This window comes from Henckelia pumila, chromosome 1, assembly GCF_033568475.1.
Source record: "Henckelia pumila isolate YLH828 chromosome 1, ASM3356847v2, whole genome shotgun sequence".
NCBI lineage: Eukaryota > Viridiplantae > Streptophyta > Magnoliopsida > Lamiales > Gesneriaceae > Henckelia > Henckelia pumila.
In genome coordinates, this window is record NC_133120.1 from 111,178,581 (window position 1) to 111,195,318 (window position 16,738).

The window sequence follows — 16,738 nt, forward strand, 5'->3', positions numbered from 1 at the left end:
TTTAAGTTAATGGGCTTAAATATTTTCTTTAGGCCCATTTAAGTTGAATAAAATGATTGGGCTTTTATTTAAGATTATTGGGCCTAGATGAGTGACCAGCAGTCTGGACCAACCCATGAAAAATAAATAAGTCCGGGATATATATTTAATTATTTTTATGCATAGAGTCTATTTTAAGTATAAGTATATTATATTATGAAAAATTAATTAAATATATATTACGGACATATTTTCAGTGCATGCATTCATGAAATAATTTTATGGCATGATTTAATGTTTAAGGTTGAGCTAGAAAATAATTTTATGTTGGAAGTTGAAGTAGTGTGACAATTTAAGGGGGACCAGTCCCCACATGTTAAGGGCAGTTTACTGTCAATTTAAGGATAGTTTACTACCAGTAAGAGGTGATTCGTCACCGCCGCGTACGTTGGTTCTAAGAGACTGATCAGTCGAACTTTTAAGTTTAAGGTTACAATACGGATATGACCATGCGATGTTAGAAAATGTTATGCTCAACAATGTTTATGTATGTAATATATGATTATATATAAGATCAAGTTTAAGCAAGATTTTCAGTCATGATTCATGATTTTTAAGCATGCTCATTCATGTATAAGTTATGTATTAGTATTCCAGTGATTTAAATTATTTTAAACCCTTGTTATGTTAGCATGTTGGGCCTCTAGGCTTACTACACTTATATGGTGCAGGTGAGTACGTAGAGGAAGATGTAGTTCCTACCGGTGGTGAGGACGTATGAACGGACATGCAGTGATCCCCCGTGACCGCCGGCTGAGTCTTGAGAACATTTTTAAGAATTTTTAAACTCTGTTTCTTATTATTCTTTTATGTCTTGTCAGTGGTGGATTTTAGTACTATTTTTATTAAATAATTTTTATTGCATGCAACCTTTTAAGTTGATTGTTTGACCGTATTTTATTTAAGTTTGACTCAGTTATTTAAGTAAGAATGTTGCATTTTATTTATGTTATTTTTAAATCTGTTTATTTTGTGCATATATGTATGGACATGTATGTACATCTATTTTACTTAGTATTATTTTAAAAAAAAAAATTCCGCATATATTATTTTAGAATGTTTGGGTCGTTTCATCTATAGTATTATAACATCCTCCAAATTGATCTTCAAGAAATCCAACTTCATTCCCATGAATTCCAAATACTTCAACTCTCGACCGTAAATCACGGATTGAGCGCCTCCTATATTCATATCAGACTTCCCTTCTTCAAAAAGATTTGTCCTCAAATCTTGCCCCTTACCTACTAAATTCAAACAAGATTTATTAACTTTAATACTAATTTCCACATTTACTAATATACGTTGCTCACTCAAAACTATATCAAGACTCACTAAATTTCTTACACTTAAACTAAACATCTTATAACCACTCACATGCTTAAACATGATTAAAATTCCATTTAGCAAGACAAAGATCAAATCCCTCCCCTTCTTAGACCTAGTTAACCCCAACACAAAATTCATAGTTAAGAACAACCATTGTTTTCTAGGAATAAGATTCAAGCCAAATGCAATATGCCACTCACAACTCCACTTGATATATCTCTTCATGTGATACCATAACAAATATTCATCTAACATATTCATCCTTTTAGATCTCTCAAAATTACACTTCAAAATCAACACACATGTCCATTCATCAATTAAATCATGCAATGACGAACATATAGAGAAAAACTTATTTTCTGTAAACAAATACTTGCTCACATAAAATTTATAATGAACATTGCACAAGTACTTTTCAAACACATTCTCAAAATCATTAACTCATTCATGCAATTTATTAACATTTTCAAACCATAAGAACCTCGTAATCAAAAGAGATAAGAACTCATACCTTGGTGATAGTGTAGTAACTACCACATTTTCATTACCTCGTTGGTACATAATCAACGCTTCACCAACAACTCTAAATCCGTGAGAACTTACACCAAAATCAACAAGTTCTCTTGCACAAAATACATTCAAATTTCTAACATGCTCATGACCCAAAAACTTTATACCCAACATGATTAACACAATTCCATAATGTTCAACATGCACTTTAAAAATTTTGCTATATACTAAGATAAAATCAAAGTATATCACAACAAAGTTATCCATAGATGCATGAAAAACACAACCCATCAATCCCATGAAAGTATTACGCACATTAGTTAGCCCAAAAGTCAACAATAACCAATCAGACAAATATGACTTACCACCTATACTATTCTTGCAACACTCGCACATATCAACATAAACTAAATAACCAACTCTTGTAGTATGCACAAACTCAAGAGACTTAACATCAAGATTTGAACTTAAAGCATAATTCATAGCTAACACTTTCTCAAATCCTTCAACAAAGTAATTAAATCCATGCAACATTGAATTAAATTCATACCTTTGAAAGTTTGTATTGAAATTATACCTTCGATTTGCATCTACATCATACCTCTCAAAGAGAACAACTTTCAAACATTCAACCTCACATTCACATGGATCCAACATGTTAAGACTTTTAATATTGTATCTCCTTTGTTTTCTCATCAATGCATCACCAAAATCCTACAAAGAAGAATAAACAATGCTCGGGATTGAACCGACTAAATCATGACAATGAGATAAAACCTCTTTGTACAAAAGTACTTTAGGGATTTTATTCATTTGAACAAAATTTTCAACCTCACTATTTTGGACCATAATATTTTCTTTTTTTATTGGTCTCTTTCCTCTCTTTTCTTTCCTCTCTTTTATTCTTTCAAAGTCCATCTCACTCTTTTGTACACTCTTTCTTTCGGCCTTAATTATTTCCTTTTCTTTTTCTTTTTCCATGGCTATCTCACTATTTTTATCACTCTTTTTTTCAGCCATATCACACAAATTTTCAACTTCCAATTGATCTCCAAGGAATTCTTTTGGACTCAGTTGAATAGCAAAATTACAAGACTCATCCAACAAAGTACTAGTCTCACTTTGAACATCAATAGAACTCTCATCTATCACAAGAACATTAGATGACTCCTCAATACATACAAACTCATCTATCACTTCACATTTAGATTCAACACTAATACTACTATCAACCACACCATGTACAATAGAAGAGTTTTCATCAAGTCATTCACCTTACACCGCACAAATTTCAACACTCTCATCAATAATCAAGGAAGTTTCATCCTTAATTCTTGACTTAACTTCAACTTTTGACTCAACCTCCACTACAACATTAGATTCAATCTCTACACGAGAATCCGCCCCTTTCATCATAGCCTCCTTAAAACATTGGCTCATATCATGCTTATCTTTTCTACGACACCATAAACATGCAATATCAAAGGTACTAGAATTTGAAAGTTTAGATGTACCTTGATGCTCACGTTTGGAAACAACACTTCTCCTCTCATAGTGATTAGGAGCAAAGCATTTCCTCAACACCCTTTTCAACTCATCCCACGTAGATATAGGACTCATTCCACGCCTCTCCCGATTCTCATCTAACCTATCCCACCAAGTGTAAGCATAGTCGGTAAACACTTTTATGACAAGTTTTACCTTCCTAGATTCAGAAATATCACGATCATCTAATACACTCTCTACCTTTTTCTCCCACTTCAAATACAATTCCGGATCCTCATCTCCATGAAACGATGGAATTTTACTTTTATTACTTCAATTACTACCACACCCATAAAATCTCCTTTTACTCTCCATGTACTCATCATCTCCTCCAACAAAATAATTTCTATAGGACATCGTACCTGCAAGAAGAAGGTTAGTAATTACAATATTCCTCACCCAAAATCTCACAAGTCACTCCAAAGAAATCGCTCAAACACTCTTTTTTTTCACTCAAATAAAGAATAGCTTATGCTTTGTGATTTTAAATATCAAACTCTAAAGTTCAAAACTTGTAAACACTTGTCAATCGACTCACGTAGATTGCACAAAAACAAGTCAACAGACTTATGAAGATTGAAATAATTTTTTTTTACCCAAATACTCACAAGACACAAGACTTTGCCACAAGTTATTTTGCTTCTCCTTTTTTTTTTAAGCTTTTTCGGTCTCTACTCTTTTTTTTTTGACCGATTTCAAATCTCTTTTTTTTTTTTTAACTTTTTTTTCGATTTTTCACTTTTTTTTTTGAATTTATAACTTGTAGCACAAGACACGAGACTTGGATAACAAGTTTGAAAGAAAACGACATAGAAATTTGATAAAGAATAGACTCAGATAAGAATGAGGAACACGAAGAACAGAGATAGATGAAGATAGATACTTACTTGATTCAAAACCTTGGTTTTGATACCAACTGATATGAATTCTTAATGTATGGAAGGTAAACACGACTATATTAAAATCGTACCCTCAATCCAATAACAAAAAAAATCAAGAAATTGCCCAATCTTGAAAACAAATAAAAAGTTTTGGGATTAACCACCTCTAGCTTACAACGAAACTAGCAACAGTTAAACACGAAGAAAACAATTGATCAGAACGGGATCTTCAAAAAACCTGTTTCTGACAACCCACGAGGATAATCAATCGACAAACGCCACAAAGTTGAAAAACTTTGATAAGTTTGATTTTTGGGTAAGCAAAAGCTTGATAAAATTTTAGAGAGAATTTTAATTGATCAATATCAAAAATCTGAATTCTTAGTTATTATTAAAATAATGAATGTTTGTTGTATTTATAATACAACTACAAAATAATAAAATATATCGCAAAATAATTCAAAATCTAGCTAAAGATATCAAAGATATCTCCTAAAAGTTTTCTAGTAGGAATAAAACTCTCAAAAATAGAAAAGAATATCATAAATACTCATAAATTTGAAAACACACACTACACGCCGTACTGTATGTAAGTGCGATAGCGCTGGAGCGCTAGGATGTCAGCGCTGGAGCGCTTCCTGAAGTTGAAAGACGGGCGCTGGAGCGCTGGCAGGACAGCGCTGAGGCGCTGCTGGATACAGGGGCGCTGAAGCGCCTGTTTTCAAGCGCTGGGGCGCCATCCTGACGTGAAAATCTTCAATTTCTTGATCTTTTTCCACTTCTATAGTATTATAACATCCTCCAAATTGATTTTCAAGAAATCCAACTTCATTCCCACGAATTCCAAATCCTTCAACTCTCGACCGTAAATCACGGAGCAAATCTTGGAACAATATGAATCTTTGAGTGCCTCCTAGATTCATATCAGAGCTAGTGTTCACTATATTATATATAGAATCTAAGTCACGATTGTCGAATTTTAAGTTAGTTGGACAATATTGAGTTATAGATCAACATGATTGGGATATAGTTTGGCTCGCAGGTTTTTATTAGTGTTAAATACTTGAATTTTGTTTTTTTAGTTAATAAGAATAAAATTTTTCATAAGATCATATTTTCCTATAGGAATAATTTGAATAATAATAATAATTGTTTTTGAAAGAAATAATAATTCCTCATACTTTATCAATTGATTATTATCTTTTACATTCTTACTCGTGCAATATGTTTAGCATGATAATTTTTTTTATCACGATAAATTATATCTCAACGAATTTAGAATACTCTGGGATACTTTCTATTTTTCTTATTTTTTTTATTCATTGGAATAATAGTATTTTTGAGAAAAATAATGATTTTACTTCATTTGTAATCAAAGATTTTAGTGTCACTGCTACCTAATCATTATTTTTTTTTCTCTATAGTGAACATTTTAAATTACTATTATTTATTTTATATTTTCATGATTAATGAAAATTTTGTTTTAAAATCATCATCTAGCTATAAATATTTTTTATTTGAAAATTATGTTTCTTCGTACTAGTTTATAGAGATGAACATTTCAAACATATCACGTTGTATTTCAAAATATTATTCATATATTCATTATGTTTTTTTTAAAAAAATTATTATCTCTCGTATATTCTGAGTCATTAAGTCTATTTGAATCATCAATCCACATTTATGTATATATATATATTTTTAAAAAAATGTCTTCACTTCCTCAAAATTAAATCTATCAAGTTATTGAAGTTTTATTCCATGTTTAATTTTGATTCCTAATATTTTGTTCCAAATATTTTTTTTTTTATTTTTGAACTGATTTCAAAAAAAAAAAAAATTATTGTTCATGTTCCTTGTTATAATGCATTATTTTTTTTTTTCTAATGTTAGATAAAGAAAAAAAATTTATTTTGTTAAAAATTTTCTCTGGAATTTTAATTCTCTTCTCGATAAATATTTTCTTAGATCATTTAGTTTTCATATATTGAGGTAGTTTTCCACCATCAACCCAAAACAAATCTTGAAGATTTTTTTTAATATTATTTGATACTTTTATTTTCAAATTTTGTTTGTTTACAAAAATCAAAATATAAATTTCAAGTTTCGAGGACGAAACTTTTTTTTAGGAGGGAAGAATGTGATATCCGTGACCAAATTCACGGTATAATAAAGAAAATATATTTAAATATATTTTGTACCTACTAGTGAAATAAAAATTAAGATTTCTAATTCCAATTGTTTTGGCTAAATCTCGGTTCTCATATTATACTTATTATTTTACATGTAAAGAAAACTTATTATTTTTATTGACTAATATTATTTTCAAAATAATGATTTATCATAATTGTCATATTAATGTGGAGTTATTAGAGTTTAAAATCTGTAACCGGTTTTTCTTATTTATATTATATTAACGTATCTTTATTATTTTTAACAAAGTATTTATATATATAGTTAAATTCACATTTATTAGAATTATTAGTTAAGTCTTCAAGTCATAATTTAATTATATCCTAAATAGTCATTAAATCTTCCTAACTTTTCCTCTACCCACTAACTTACGTTTTTAATATTATTTAATATTGTTTGCCCTATAAAATCACCAAAACTTTCGTCCATTTTTCTACATATATTTCCGAAATTAGGGTTGGTAATTAGGGAAGATAATAGGCTAAGGAAATTGGCTCGAGAATCAAGCCTAGGAATTTGGGAAGAAAGGTGCTTAAAGAAAAGTCCATTGATCTGCCAATTTTGGGAAAACAAGAGGGTGAATTTTCGAGATTTGCTCCTAACATTTTTGGTCCAAAATTCGATTATTCGTGATATTGATTTTTCGGATGCAAATTTTGGTAGTAATGCAAATTGTTCACGTGAGGAATGAAGTATAAGATTTTAGAGGCATTTCAACCCAATTTTTGTTCAGATAGATTTGACCAGGTAAGTGGGCTTCTATCTTTTCTTTTGTGTGATATAAGTTTCTACACTTATATTTATTTTTGCATGTGAGTTAAGTTTTATAACATAAATGTTTATACTTTTGAAAATTTGATCGGCATGATAATATTCGTTTCACTTTGATATATATTATTTGTTGGCTATTCGTGATATTATTTGAAGCATGTTAGAATTATTTGGAAATATTTTGAGATGCACTGTTAAGAGTCGATTTAGAAAAGGTTACGGAATTTCCGACTATTTGATTTGATTTGATATGACCCTGATGCGGTGGGTTATAATAACCGTTCCTTTGGCCTCGCCCCTTAGAGGAGTAATATATAGGGGACTGATCAGTAAAACCACGGAAAATGAGATAATTGGCAGTGCAATATTTGCTTCGTATTTGTTCGAATTCAACATGCTTATTTTGTTTCGAGATTATAAAATATACATGTGTACATGTAAATATATTTTTGGTGTTTATCGTGCTCGATCGGCCCCCACTTGCTGAGCGACACCCAGATCGCTCACCCCCTTACTTCCCTCCCCAGATGAAAATGAAGAAAAGCTTGAAGAGAAGGAGCATAACTAAGGTTGGACTTATGAAACAAGAGAAATTTAGAAGTGCTTTTATTATTTGAGTTTCTTATCCCTGTGATGATAAGTTTTAGCTTCCGCTGATGTAGTTGATTTATGATTTTATTTATGGGATGTAAGAATAAATTTTGTCATGAAATAATATATTGGTTTTTGGTTAAATTCTGTACTTTGAGGCTTGTTGTTTTTTAATGTTATTGAAAACAACGCCGATGTCAACCAACCCTGGTTTCGGGGCGTGACAGTAGTAATATTTTTTTGAGCAAAAAACTTGTAATTTTATTGAGAGAAATAATTTGATACCAATTGAACCAACCAAGATTGAAACTCATAATTCATCCAAACAAAAGATGAACAAGATGATTATTGCATCAATACTATTTATCTTGTATGATAAAGTGACTAATAAAAAGAAGCAATATTTTGATATCACCAAGTTAGATTATACAAAATTCAAAAGACATCCTATTAGTGTTTTATCCTTTAATCATTCAAAATTTAATCTCATATGAATAGATTATATATACATTATATTTAGAGCCGTCAATGAGGGTTAATTAGGTTTGTCAGGTCGGCCCGCCTCGCCACACAATTTAAGTAGATTGAGTTGAAAATTTTCAACTAAAGGTGTGCCTAGATGGGCTGACCTGCCTAGGCCCGTGACCACATAATTCAATTTTTTTTTAATCTTATATGTTTGTCGTTTTGTGATTTTGATCCTCTATATTTTTAGATTTTAGTTTTAGTCTGCTATCTTTATTTTTTGGCAATTTTAGTGTTTTTCTGATGTGACGCTGATGTGACACAAATGCAGTGTTGATGTGGAGCTGACGTGTATAGTGTCATGTATGCATTTTCGAATAAAAAAAAGACTGAAATTACCAAAAATCGAAACATACATGACTAAAATTAAAATATGAAAACATAGAAGATCGAAATCACAAAGTGGTAAACATAAAAGATCAAAATTACAATTTTCTTATACGTATTTGAAAAGTTGTCGCAAATAAAAAGTGTTTCCCAAAAACATATTCTTGGAGAAAAAAATACTTTCCCAAACCAATTACATTCGTACGTTCAAATTTGATTTGATTTTTCTTTGGTAAAATCAAGATAGTAAACTAAACTCCTTGAGACAAGGATTCCGCCATCGGGACGTACGGAGATATCGAGAGGAAACTCGTGATTTGCCGCAATATAAGCACGAGAAAAAGTACAAAATACATCGTCTAGCTGTACACACATCGGAGAAAGAAAGGGAGACGGAGACAATAGTGAAGAGTCCTGCACGTAAAAACAATACAACAACACAACAACAACAACATCCCCGAATTAAAATGGAACACGAACCATTATATATTCCATCGGACAAAGAAACATAAAAATTATGAAGCACATGTTTGGGAAAAAGCCATTATTAAACGGCTCCATGTGTGGAATGAGAGAGATAGACGATGAAATCGAATTAGTCTCCAAAGACGAGAAATATTCAGATGCCATTTCGAGGGGCATTCTTCCTTCTCTCGGCGCTCACAGCAATCGCAAGGTCAAGCTTAGTACCTTCATCGTCTCCCCCTTCGATCCTCGTTACAGGTATACATGCAGTTTTTTATTTCAAAGTTTTAGGAAACATCAATGGATTTTAAGTGGTTCGTGTGTGTTTGATTTTGCATGCCTATTTGGGCGTGGACGTGCACCAAGATTTTTTTAAATGTATATATATAGTTTTTTATAAAAAAATTATGTGATCATGCACGTTCTTGGTTCAGTTTTCTGTGCCTTAAATATGAATATTTGATTGCAATTTCAGGGAAAATCTTGTATGCTTATACGTGTGTGTTTTCTTATCAAGAATCAAGACTTAATGTAGCTCGATTCTTACATTAATTGTTAAATGGGCATGGCACATTAATTATATATATTGTTGGATCAATATATCTGTTGGATTTTTTTCAGAGTTTGGGACTCCATTCTAGTGCTACTGGTGTTCTACACAGCATGGGTGGCCCCATTCGAATTCGGTTTCATCAGAAGACCTCATGGGCTTCTTGCCATTACAGACAACATCGTCAACTCATTTTTCTTCATCGACATTGTCCTAACGTTCTTCGTCGCCTACCTAGACAAAGAAACATTTCTTTTAATTGACGACCAGAAGCAAATTGCCTTGAGATACACAAGAACCTGGCTGCTGTTTGATGTGATCTCCACTATACCTTCTGAACTTGCTCGAAAAATCTTGCCCTCTACCGCGGAAACATATGGATATTTTAGCATGCTTCGCCTTTGGCGTCTCAGAAGAGTCAGCGCAATGTTCACGAGGTACCAAATATATACATAACTAATTTCCTGTTACAAAGTTCATTTGGTAATTAAATTAAAGAAGTTAATAAAATGATCTAATTGTCTCTGCAGATTGGAGAAAGACAGAAACTACAACTATTTCGTTATACGAATTTTGAAGCTTACGTGGGTAAGGATCTTAAAAGGCAAGTGGTTATAATTGCTTCACTTATCGAATGTAAACTTATTAATTTGATCTAGTGTGTATGTACATATGATTTGTGTAGGTCACTGTTTTTGTGGTTCATTTCGCGGGTTGCATCTTCTATTTTATCGCTGATAGGTACCCTGATCCACAGAAGACTTGGATTGCACCTTTCATGGAAAATTTTCACCAAGCATCGATATGGGATCGCTATGTTATGTCTATATACTGGTCTATAGTTACCGTCACAACTACAGGCTATGGCGATTTTCATCCCGTAAACAAGGATGAAATGATATTCGACATTTTCTTCATGCTATTCAATCTCGGTTTGACTGCTTATATCATTGGAAACATGACCAATTTGATTGTTCAATCAACCTTTAGAACCAGAAAATTCGTAAGTACTTCATTCATGATCTTGTGTCCATTTCAAATTTATTATATTATATCCAACACCAAATGGTGTGGTGCTACTTTATCTGCAGAGAGACACTATAAATGCAGCCTCAGGATTTGCGAAAAGGAATCAACTGCCTCCGCGACTGCAAGATCAGATGCTTGCTCACTTGAGCCTGAGGTTCAGAACTGATTCAGAAGGGCTGCAGCAGCAAGAAACTTTGGATGCTCTCCCGAAAGCTCTTCGGTCGAGTATATCACATTTCCTGTTTTACAGTCTTGTCGATAAAGTGTACTTGTTCCACGGCGTGTCCAGCGACCTGCTCTTTCAACTGGTACAGATTGGTGTTCTTGTCATCCATCTGAGTATAAAATTGATGTTCTTAGTGGTCTTAAATGTCGTAGGTCACGGAGATGAAGGCCGAATATTATCCGCCTAGGGAAGATATAATTTTGCAAAACGAAGCTCCTACTGATCTGTATATTCTGGTTAGCGGCGCGGTGGTAAGATCAAATCTTGCTCTTTCGATGTGCACAAATATCCAATCTGGCAATTAATTATATTAGAAATTTTCAGCAACAATCTAATACTGTGTTTGCGGTGATAGGATCTTATTACACAGAGAAATAGAACAGAACAGGTAAACTCGTACCATTTCCATAAAAGTTACATCATATTTCTATTAGGTGATACAAACATAAAATTGATCAGGAGACACGGTTTTCTATGAATTGTTAAGATTGTTGGGGGGTTGAAGACTGGAGATGTATGCGGTGAGGTTGGTGTTCTTAGCTGTAGGCCGCAGCTTTTCACTGTTCGTACGAAACGATTGAGCCAGCTTCTGCGGTTGAGTCGTACTGCACTTTTGAACATTCTTCAAGCCAATGTTGCAGATGGGACAATAATCATGAACAATCTACTTCAGGTACACTGAAAAAATAATGCATTTTGCTACTTCCCAAGTCATTTCTTGGCTTCCCTCTGTTCTATATTGCCATGATAAGTTATAAGTAAGCCCCGAACCATTTGTCGTCGAGAACAACAAGTGGAAGTGTAGCTATCTACCAAAAATGGATATCTCCTTAATGACTTTTGAAATTATAATGGATCAAATTTCTTTGCAGAATTTGAAAGAAAAGCAAGACCACCCTCTGATGCAGTCGATTTTGATAGACACGGAGCACATGCTTGCGCATGGGAGAATGGACATGCCACTCAGCTTATGCTTCGCGGCCGCCAGAGGAGATGATTTATTATTGCAACATCTTCTGAGACGAGGCATGGATCCGAATGAACTAGACAGCAACGGCCTCAGCGCGTTGGTAAGATTTAGATCTCTTCATTAGGCGTTGTTTTTATGTTCGAAGTGTCATAACTGATAGCATCTTTGTGTTCAACTTTCAGCATATTGCCGCATCTAAAGGAAGTCGAGAATGTGTGCTTCTGCTTTTAGATTATGGAGCGGACCCTAACAGAAGAGGTACCATTGTAGGAGGCTATATGTTAAAATGACAAAATATTCAAACATTATAATTCAAGTGAAGGATTATCTTGTGTAGATTCCGAAGGAAATGTTCCATTGTGGGATGCAATCTTGGGGAATCATGAGTCTGTGATGAAACTTCTGGTAGACAATGGAGCAACGTTAACTTCTGGAGACGTTGCGCAATTTGCATGCTACGCCGTCGAGCAAAACAACATACAACTACTAAAGGAAATAATAAAGTTCGGAGGAGATGTCACATTGCTTAATAGCTTGGGAACCACAGCTCTTCATACAGCTATATCTGAAGAAAACGTCGAAATCGTGAAGTTTTTGATGGAAAAGGGAGTCGACATAGACAAACCGGATGTCCATGGATGGACTCCTCGAGCCTTAGCTGATTACCAAGGACATGAAGAGATCAAAGCCCTGTTTCAAACCATGAAAGAGCCTGAGAACCAGAACACACAACAGAAAAGTGGGAGTTCCCCACCGGAGTCGTGGGACGTGCCTTATCTTAAAAAGCACTCGAGCGAACCTAGCATGCCTCCTTTGAGTCCAGAAGAGAAAACTTCATATTCCAGATACGTGAGAAGTAACACCTTTGCGAGGCGTAGGGCGACCATTTTCCAGAATTCGCTTGCTGGGATCATCACAGCTGGCCCTAGACAAAATGAAGGTGAATTTTTACAAAATTGGATCCGTGGTAAACTGCTTACCAGAAGTCACTGGTGATAATAGCAATGATGCAACTCAAATATTTTTAAATTATATAACAGCGCAAGCTCTTTTATGGCATAGTGGCGGCCACATATATATAAGACAGATAATGTGGCAATTTGTGATACAAAAACGAACCATTTATGTTGTTCTCGTATATATCATGAACACAGGATCAGCAAATATGATGTCTAAACCTCGTGTCAATGCTGCTCCACCTCAGCACCAGGCAAGAGTCATCGTTAGCTATCCGCAAAGGGGCGATGCAGCTGGAATGCTGATACTTTTGCCTAAATCTGTGGATGAGCTACTCGATTTTGGGTATCAGAAGTTCGGTATTCGTCCCAACAAAATCACGACGAAAGACGGAGCGTTGGTGGAGGACTTGGCTGTGATCCGAGATGGCGATCATCTGGTTTTGGCAAGCTCTGACATTGATGTGAAGTTATAAGATGAATGCAACTACGATTATACCTGGATGCACACCTTTTGTATTATATATATAAATCCCGACGAAGAATCTTGGAACTAGATTGAAAGTTGGTACGAAAAATTTTGAGTTAGATGTTTGTACATGACAAACTTTTACACGTTTTAAATATGAAAATGGGCTGTGTATAGCATATTAATTATGTTTATAAACATCTCCCCTTGTTAAAACGTTTCCCAGATAAATTTTATTAAAAAATAAAATTAACTTTGATTACTTGAGTAGCGAGAAGCAAACGTTGAATATTTAATTATCCAATGGTGTTCAGATTTGGACAAAATGATATATAGTATAACGCGCCAATATATAATTTGTGATCGAGATGGCCTAAATCAAATTTATTTGCTTTGGCGAATCGTTATATCATTAATTTATTATTAAAATAATTGTTACCAACTTATTATTGTCCACAACTTTATATATTATTGCACGCAGAATGATTTATACATGATTACTAGACTACTAGTGTGTGTGTATATATATATACATATATATTTGAAGCTCACTAGTATATTTTATTAAGAACCTTGTTATTTGAAACCTTAACATAATGTATTAATTTTAGCATTTTTAAATGTATATAACAAAAATTTAAGATGGAAAATAATATTTATTCATATATCTAATAAATCATAAAACATACAAGATCTATAATAAAATATTGTTTTTATCAGTCAGTAAATATCATTAATAATTTATCAAAATCATACTTAATACTAAAAATAATGTGAATGATATGCAATTAGATGTGAGTATTCGATTAAAGACGAGCTAATCGATTTTTTTTAACAAACCGGACCCGTTAAAAATCGGTTACTTAAATTTGAATTAACGTTTAGAATTCTTTAATTAAAATAGTATTCACAAGTTCCAAAAATAAGTTATTAAAATTTTATAACAAATTACGTAAAAACTATAATATAAAAATTGAATTAAATAAATTAAAAATTTATCATGCAAGAACAAATTATTTTTACATCTTCGTCTGTTATCTATAAAATTTTGTTTGAATTTAGTAAAATTTATGTCAAAATAACTTTTATTAGAATAAAAAAAAATGTCATATGCACAGTAAAAGATTACATCTTATCTTTTAAATTATACCAAACACGTTTATGAAAAGATCTTCTGATACTTTTATAATTTTAAAGGTAATATATAATGTATGAGTAATCTTTATTGTACATATACCATAACTCAAATTCAACATGTTGTTTTGAAATTATGCCAAATATGTTTATAAATTTTGAGTTTTTGAGTTTTTACTTTTTACCGTAAATTTTTACTTTTTCACAACACGTTATCAGCACGATCGCTCGAAGGTTCTCTATATTTTCCGATGCTCCAAAATACAAGAAGAAGTCAAAAATATTCAACAAGTAAGAATTTTTATTTTACTGTTTATATATTTTTATTGTGTATATATTAATATATAATATCATGTTATGAAAAAATAAGTTTTTTTTCAAAACTTGTTATAAATCCTGGGAGGATGTTAAGACGACATCCCACACTCCCGGTAAGGGATACGACAAGTATAAAAGCCTCTAAGGTTTTTAAACAATAACGTGATATATATTTATTATGTATATATATATTAACTATATTAATATATTTCATGTTATTATATAAAAGGTTGTCTATGACACTGACCTTATAATAACGTGATATGATATATATTATTGTGTATTTATATACTAACCATATTTGTATAATCTCATGTTATTATATAAAAGGTTGTCTACGACACCGATCTTATAATAATGTGATATGATATACTATACCTGACTTTATACTAACTATATTGGTATAATTTCACAACATTATATAAAAAGCTGTCTACGACACTGACCTTATAATAATGTGATATGATATACATAATTATTTAATTATGATTATCATTATATGCATTACATGATTATCACGAATTTTTATTCAACACATACTCAATTTTTTCTTTACCCCCAACGGTCACAAACGGTAACAAAACGGCTAGTTTTTGCCCTATAAATATGTTCACTCAAACTCATTTTCAATCACACCAAATTCATTCTTTCTCTCAAAATATTTTATCCTCGGTTTTTTCGAAGATGGAGATGATGACATTTATAAGGATATTTTTCATAACGACTATGATCATCATGCTCACGAGTCTTTTACTCACCAGCGATTTTCCAACACATATTTTTTCTCTATTTGTATACGCACTTGTAATTTACGTTCTTCCATTATTTTGTATTGTCATATTTATGGAAATTAACTAATAAAATGCATTGTTATTTTCTAGTACCACCATGTCGAACTTGGCGAAACTCGAATTCATTGCACTTGATATAACCGGAAAGAATTATATGCCATGGACCCTCGATGTAGAAATGCATCTCGAGTCATTGGGTCTTAACGAAACTATCAAAGAAAATAACATATCATCCTCACAAGATAAAGCAAAAGCGATGATATTTTTACGCAGACATCTTGATGAGGGGTTGAAATGTGAATATTTGACCGAAAAAGACCCAATGATTTTGTGGAAAGGGTTAAAAGAACGTTTTGAGCATATACGGGAAGTTATACTTCCGACCGCACGAGATGAATGGAATACTTTAAGATTCCAAGATTTTAAAAAGGTGAGTGATTATAATTCTGCGATGTATCGAATTGTCTCACAGCTGAAATTTTGTGGGCATAATATTACTGAGATGGAAATGCTTGAAAAGACATTTTCCACATTCCACGCATCAAATATAACTCTACAACAGCAATATAGAGTGCGTGGATTTTCAAGATACTCAGAACTCATCGCATGTTTACTCGTGGCGGAAAAGAATAATGAATTGCTCATGAGAAATCATCAGTCCAGACCTACTGGTTCAACGGCATTTCCTGAAGCAAATGTCGTAAGTAAAAATGAAAACCAAAATCAAAGATATAGACAAGATTTTGGTTGAGGTCGTGGACGAGGACGTGGGCGTGGACGTGGGCGTAGAAATGATCGCGGTCGTGGTCGAGGCCGTGGATTTGAAAATAAAAGAGATAGTTATTTCAATAACTCATCTCAAAGGAACGTCACGAACCACCCACAAAAGAGGCAGCATGATAATACGGGTGAAAATGAAAATCATCCAAAAAAAAACTGAGAGTGTTTGTTATAGATGTGGCACTCCAGGACATTGGTCAAGAACTTGTCGAGCCCCTGAGCATCTGTGTAAGCTCTATAAAGATTCAATAAAGGGGAAAGAAAAAGAGACCAATTTTACTGAAAACATTGACCATGCAAGTGGTTCAATGAATTTAGATGCTGCCTACTTTTTGAATGATT

At 32.8% G+C, this 16,738-nt stretch overlaps 1 protein-coding gene across 1 annotated transcript; it reads left to right on the forward strand.

The window, feature by feature from the left end:
- The first annotated feature begins 9,177 nt into the window (after positions 1–9,177).
- Positions 9,178–13,523, forward strand: LOC140883066 (potassium channel AKT1-like). The gene is made up of 12 exons (XM_073289377.1): positions 9,178–9,431; positions 9,795–10,160; positions 10,254–10,311; positions 10,409–10,726; positions 10,815–11,060; positions 11,131–11,229; positions 11,334–11,366; positions 11,466–11,651; positions 11,851–12,048; positions 12,131–12,206; positions 12,286–12,888; positions 13,103–13,523. The coding sequence occupies exons 1-12, from the start codon at positions 9,226–9,228 to the stop codon at positions 13,378–13,380; spliced, it is 2,667 nt and encodes an 888-aa protein (XP_073145478.1). The 5' UTR covers positions 9,178–9,225; the 3' UTR covers positions 13,381–13,523.
- The last annotated feature ends 3,215 nt before the right edge of the window (positions 13,524–16,738 follow it).

Bases quoted from the DNA above. Each gene is read 5' to 3' on its own strand.
- LOC140883066 (XM_073289377.1), top strand. From the start codon at position 9,226: ATGAAGCACATGTTTGGGAAAAAGCCATTATTAAACGGCTCCATGTGT. The intron at 9,432-9,794 runs GTATACATGCAG...GATTTTTTTCAG, and splicing joins CCCTTCGATCCTCGTTACAG to AGTTTGGGACTCCATTCTAG. The intron at 11,061-11,130 runs GTACAGATTGGT...TAAATGTCGTAG, and splicing joins GCGACCTGCTCTTTCAACTG to GTCACGGAGATGAAGGCCGA.